At 41.6% G+C, this 6334-nt stretch overlaps 1 protein-coding gene across 1 annotated transcript in view; it reads left to right on the forward strand.

The window, feature by feature from the left end:
- Window positions 1-5181, forward strand: part of slc1a7a (solute carrier family 1 member 7a) — a gene marked incomplete at both ends in the record, with an annotated part of 29010 nt that extends 23829 nt beyond the window's left edge. The window contains 4 exons of the mRNA XM_080503729.1: window positions 112-306; window positions 3334-3468; window positions 3745-3844; window positions 4915-5181. Of these exons, the coding sequence (XP_080359855.1) occupies window positions 112-306; window positions 3334-3468; window positions 3745-3844; window positions 4915-5181 (697 nt within the window). The remainder of the gene's footprint in view (window positions 1-111; window positions 307-3333; window positions 3469-3744; window positions 3845-4914) is intronic.
- Between the last annotated feature and the right edge of the window lie 1153 nt (window positions 5182-6334).

Raw genomic sequence — 6334 nt, forward strand, 5'->3', positions numbered from 1 at the left:
GTTCATGTACACTAAAATAGACAGGATGTTATACGATAGGATTTTGTCATATAACATATGTTGTCTCTGAAGACACTTGTGACCTATTTTTAATGTACCATTTGTTGCCAGCTCTGCCACTCTGCCTATCACCTTTAAGTGCCTCCTTGAGAACAACCACATCGACAGACGCATCATCCGCTTCGTACTGCCAGTCGGGGCCACCATCAACATGGACGGCACTGCGCTGTACGAGGCCGTCGCCGCCATCTTCATCGCACAAGTCAATAACTATGAGCTGGACTTTGGACAGATCATCACCATCAGGTAATATTGTTGGAATAATTCATAAGGTCAAGTAAACGTCAGCAGGGTTTTTGTGGTTCTTCGGTCCGATATAACTCATACAGCTTCTGTGTAGTGTTCATGGTTCGCTTGTGTAATCTCTCTTCTTAAACAAGTCAAAACTTTTCCTTTTCATTTCGCTTTCTGATGAACTCATTGGAGACACACAGAGGTGATGAGTCACCCAAAGACCACCACAGATTAAGTGCTCTTTGCCATTCAATTTCCACATCGACATCTCTACTGCAGATATGAATTAGTATTCCTCTAAAAGACATCATCCCGTTTGATCGATAATGCTGTACCGTGTCCAAAATTGTCTATGCCTCTCACAGCGTTTTCAATTTCGTCAAACCTTTTGGTGAACCTCCATGTCCCATGAATCTGTCCCATCAGGATAAAAATATTTTTCCTCACAAGTTCAAAAGGAAACTTTAGTTTTCATTTAGGACGTTTAAAGGAACCAGTAGAGTACGTCATGATAAATGGCCCTCATCCTTGACAGATTTGCTCAGTGGCAAGTTCAAATGCTCAGTCCACATTGGGATTTTTGTGAAGGATGACTCATGTGACTCATGTTTCCAATCACCCGTATAGTCCAGTGTGTTTCATGATCCCATCATGCATTCATCTATGTAATGAGTAATTTTGTACTTCAGACCGATTACAATGCCTCATCCCTTTATCTTCTTCACCCACTTTATCCAGGCTAAAATTGCCCGAAAGGCATGAAGGCCAGTCTGTTGTAAGGTTAATAAACAGAGATACTCACACAGACAATCTCCCAAACCTATTAACACTACTTATTTATTTCTAAAGATTGTGAGTTGTGGGAGAAAGCCACGTTGCCTTAGAGAAAACCTGCACAAACAGGAGCAACAGAGCATGCAAGTTCTACATGGAGTGACCCTCAACCCAGAATCACACTTGAGCTTTACTGGACCACAGCAGCCCACTTTGTCATTGCTTTTGATTGTCTAAGATGGAGTTGTTTAACTGGTTATCTTTACATATAGAAGTTCAGCAGAAGAGTTAACATTTATATTGGAAGGGAAGTAATAGTTAGTACTTTTATCACAAATGCAGATTACCCCCACCCCCCCACCCCCCCGGGCTTCGCTGTTACTGTGTTTCAGGTTTCAGTGATGATGAAATTGCTCATAGATGTGATTTATTGACTGCACTTCACCACCAACTGAAGTGATATAGAAAACAGATCAATGTGCAGTGGAAGAAAACACTTGAGCAGCATGTGATATCGAAGCTTCTTCAAAGTCTATTTTCTCCTGATCAAAGATCTCAATCAGCTGGGCCCACTCAATACTTTTCTATCTGGCACAGAGGTGGTGATATATCTAATTCAAGGCATTTGGATGTATTGTACCCTCGGTTCCTTAACGTCACCTTACTGTATTTCTCCTGAGATTTTTACCTCAAATGAAGAAGAAACACTTCAAAATGAAACCAAAGGACAAAAATCCATCTGGGTCAAAGTGTTACAGGGGCATACTTGTGCTATTTTAAGAGCAACATGTGAATTAATTTAACGTCACACATAGAGTTTAATTCTGAATTAATGAAAATATTATGGGATTTACTAGATACACATATATGTAAATGTCACACAGATTATGCCTCATATGAGCTTCTTAGTCTGATCTGATTTCTGCTAAACCAGTCTGGAAGCTCCGGAGCTGAAGACAGACAGACAGAAAGGCAGGCAAAAACATAAACAGCCAAACATCCTCACAGCAACACCACAACTTTATAGTGTTTGAGCGAAGGTAGACAAGCCCCTCATCCCAGGACAGGGGAAAAAAGTCCAATCCCTCCTCTGAATGGATGACGTGTCCAAATGTAATAACATTAAGAATGGACCTCTCCTCATGACCACAGACTGTGCACCATCCCGTATAATCCTTTGGCGGTAAAACCCATATGACCTGTATTACTCATCTCCCTTGTCACGCCAGAATTATAATAATTTTTCCCTCTCTGCGCCCTGTTCCCGTGCCGTTTGGCTGCTGACCAGCAAGCTGCTCCATCTGCATGATAACCTAACTTCACCCCCCTGCCGCCGCGGGCCCATCGAGCCGGAAAAACATCAGCCCGGTTTTTCTATGTTTGCTTCAAATGTGTCCCAGGAATCCTTCTGGCATTTTTGTTTTCCTCGGAAGCCGTAATACTGAGATACTGGAAAAGTGACTGGGAGGTGGCGGCGAGAGGGGGGCGGGGGGTTATAGAAAGGATTATGAAACAACATATTTTCCACTTTGACATGAGTGTAAATCCACAAACCTCTTAATGCCAACACCAAGAGGCAGACAAACATTCGCTTCGCACAAAAGCAACACCTATCGCGGATGGGAGGTGACGATGGGGAAAAACCCACACATGTTCAGGGAGGAAGAGAAAACTCTTGAGAGAAAAGCTTCATCCTGAAATTGAACCCTAATCCAAAGGCTTTGAAAGGACTGTATGACCTTCTGGTGGAAGGTCGTGAGCAGACTCTCAGAGACTCCCTGTCTGCAATACTTGGACATTACATCTAATCTAACATTTAGAGCCAGAATCACTAAAACTCCTATGTTGAATTGGAGAGAAGAGAGAGCTCAACTAAATAGTTAAACCTCCATACCAATCAAACAGCATTCTCAAACGACAACTCTGATTCCCATGATTCATAGTCCTTTATATAAAACCTACAACACTGAACCTTCTTGACATTCACATATCTCCATCTAAAAATGTTAAATGACAAATATCTTCTTAACATATATAAAGTTACATTTTAGTTTGCCAATGAAGAACTTTTCTGCAGATTGTTGTATCTTGCAAAAATAATACCACATTGCTCTGAGAAATGCTGTAGAAGGCAGAAACACTTAATATATGAGTTTGTCAAAGCCATATTTAATCATAGATCCACTTATTCCTCCAGATCCTCTGAGTCTTGATACTTCCTGTATATCCCGAAATGATAAATGTACCCTGCTCCTTTCCCCACAGCATCACCGCCACGGCCGCCAGCATCGGTGCAGCCGGGATCCCACAGGCCGGACTCGTTACCATGGTGATCGTGTTGACCTCCGTGGGCCTGCCCACCGATGACATCACACTAATCATCGCAGTTGACTGGGCTCTGTGAGTAAAAGTTCTTTTTTTTTTTCCATTTATGAAATACTGCAACCGCATTTTGCCATTTACTGAAATTATTTGGACATTTAGCAAACGTCTTCCATCGCTGGTCAACAGCTTCCTACGCATACTCCACTTTATGCATTGTTGGTGTGCACTAAATTTATCCCAGTGAGTCAGCAACTCTCTGCAGGCCTCCATAATTTGCTGTGATAAAGAGGGAAACATTTTTCTTCCCCGTGTGCCTTCACACCGTGCATGACTTTTAACTCTGTTCCCAAGGGATCGATTCAGGACCATGGTCAACGTGATGGGCGACGCTTTGGCCACGGGGATCATGGCTCATATCTGCAGAAAAGATTTTGTCAAAGAAGGAGAACAGGTGAGAGCATCCAAGGCTCCATCAATAAATCACAATCCACCATTTCTCCGCGTCTGTAAACTTATCTTGACCGATGGACTGCGTGCAAAAATGTGCCTTTGCACGTAAGAAGTCATATAACGTCCTACTCATTTGTATTCGTATGTTTATGTCTTTGATGTGGCTGCATGTGGTTTAGTAGTTGCCACCAGCAGAAGAAAGGCTAAATGGACAGTACATGACAATCTTCAGATGAAGATATCAAACAAATGCTGGGTAATGAGCAGAGTCCCATGTTTTTGCTTCCTAATTGCTTAATGAGCTAAAGAGGGCGAGTTCATATGAGCATGGGGTTCAGGCCAGAAGAGGAGAATAATAGGCCTGATTTACTTTGGTCTTGCATGAATCATGCTAATTGCAGGCTTTCCCAGATACATTGCACATCGCGTTCACTGAGCCGCCTTGCCTTGCTGCTCCATTTCAAACATGAAAATAAATGTGCATTCATAAACAAACGTTTGCACACATTCTACATCACATTGCATGACAGCATTGTATGAGCAAAAACTCCCAGTACTCAGTATATTTCATGTTAATGAAGGCAAACTTGGTTTCTCACACACAGTCCTGAGTGGGTGTGCACAACGATAAGTTTGTGCCCGTTTTCATTCTTGTAAACCTGTAATACTTCATGACAGTTTACTCAAAAGGATGATATGCACCATTAGATGTACCTCAGTTCGTGGTCACACTAGGTAACTCACGGTGGCCGAGCAACACAGAGATGAAAGAAGTTAGCGGATGATAGTTTCATGGATAAATCCTTCAAACGTTCTGCCGATTATATCTTCAGAAAAGCTGTTAACACCTAAAACACTAATCTTTCTGTCTTCCGTGGCACTCTCGATGTAAATTGAGCCATGTAATGTCTCTCATCTTGAACTCAGCCACCCACAAACCTGTGAGGTTAAAACAATCAGCAGTGTGGTATGGAAGGTTAATTACAACAGTGCTGTAATTGAGGTCAAATTCTTGCGCAAAGTACTGGAGTATTTGATTGTGAGACACTCTTCTCCATTCCTGTTTCTTAGGTGCCTCTGATATGTGAAACTAAACCCATGATAAGCATCCAGCAGATGATGACCTATCAGAACCAGAAAAATGGCTGCTACCAGGCTCCCCCGCCGGGCAGCAAGCAGGACCACCTCTCCCCAGATGTGGCTCGTCTCATGCAGCTGGAGGAGGGGATTCGGCCAGCCGAGAAAAAGAAGCACGGTCACTCCTCTCATCACAAGAGAGACCACAGGGACAAAGACCACTGCTCTATTGACATGAACGGGCTGGAGACTAACGTATAATAGCGAACACTTTACCCAAAACATTGACTGGCACATTCCCAGCTGAAGAAACAGCCAAGGTGACTAAGCTCACAAAATGTTCTCCTTGGAGGAAAAGAGCAGTCCAGGAACGTTATGAAGAAAGGATTTTAAAAAATGACTATTTTTTTCTACATGACATAAATGATGACCCACATTTGGATTGTGTGTGTTTGTGTCTGTACATATTTATCAGAGCTGTATTATTTGGTACCAACATGGACAGTTTGCTGCTCTGAGTGATATTAAAGTTATATCTACTTTTATTTATAATAATCTGGTCAGTTTTCAGTATATGGGGTTGATTTTGTTTTGGTTTTTTTTGTTTTTTATTGTTCCGTTATGGTAAACTTGAGAAAAAATGCTAACTGTATGATACATTTTTCCAGTAGTTTTACTGGTTCATTAACGCAAGCAAAGAAAGAAGCTACAGCAGATTAGTTAACATTTAAGAAATTAAAGATTCAGAAATACTGGGATTGCAGACTATTCCACAAAGATCCTCGGAAGCACCTTTCCTACACTCGTCAACTCTGCCTTGTTGTCCTGAGCCTGAGTGGGTCCTCTGCCTCATATTCGCAGCACCGAAGGACTAAGACTAAATGATTATGGAGATCTCAATGGAGACGAGTGTTTGCCCTTGTGTTGAAGTCACGCCGAGTCATCAATGCGCCCCACTGTATTCCCTCTTTGCCTTAAACATCCAAAGGAGAAGCATTTGGGAGCAGAGCATTCGCTCACTTGAGACAAAGCAGCACAAGTCAACGATCACAGATCGCACTCTGAACTCTGTCCATATATATATGTGTGATATATGCTGTACATGTATGTATTTCAAATGTTGGAGAAAAAAAAATGTAGATTTCATTTATCATATCAGTATGTTTCAAGAGCTGCCATTCTGTACATGTTTAAAGAAAGATTTCACCGTAGTCCAAAATCTATTATTATGAGACTGTAACAACTCTGTAAAATGGAAAAAGAAATGGAAAACGTATCAAAATATAGAAATACAATACTGTTTGGGTTATTTGTTAGTAGTCTTGTGATTGGATGTGAACTACAAAATCCCTATATAGTACGGAGTAATTTCTAAGCACCTCAGTTCACCTTTACGACTGAGATATTGTGAATA

This window comes from Blennius ocellaris (assembly GCF_963422515.1).
Source record: "Blennius ocellaris genome assembly, chromosome: 10".
Classification (NCBI taxonomy): Eukaryota; Metazoa; Chordata; class Actinopteri; order Blenniiformes; family Blenniidae; genus Blennius; species Blennius ocellaris.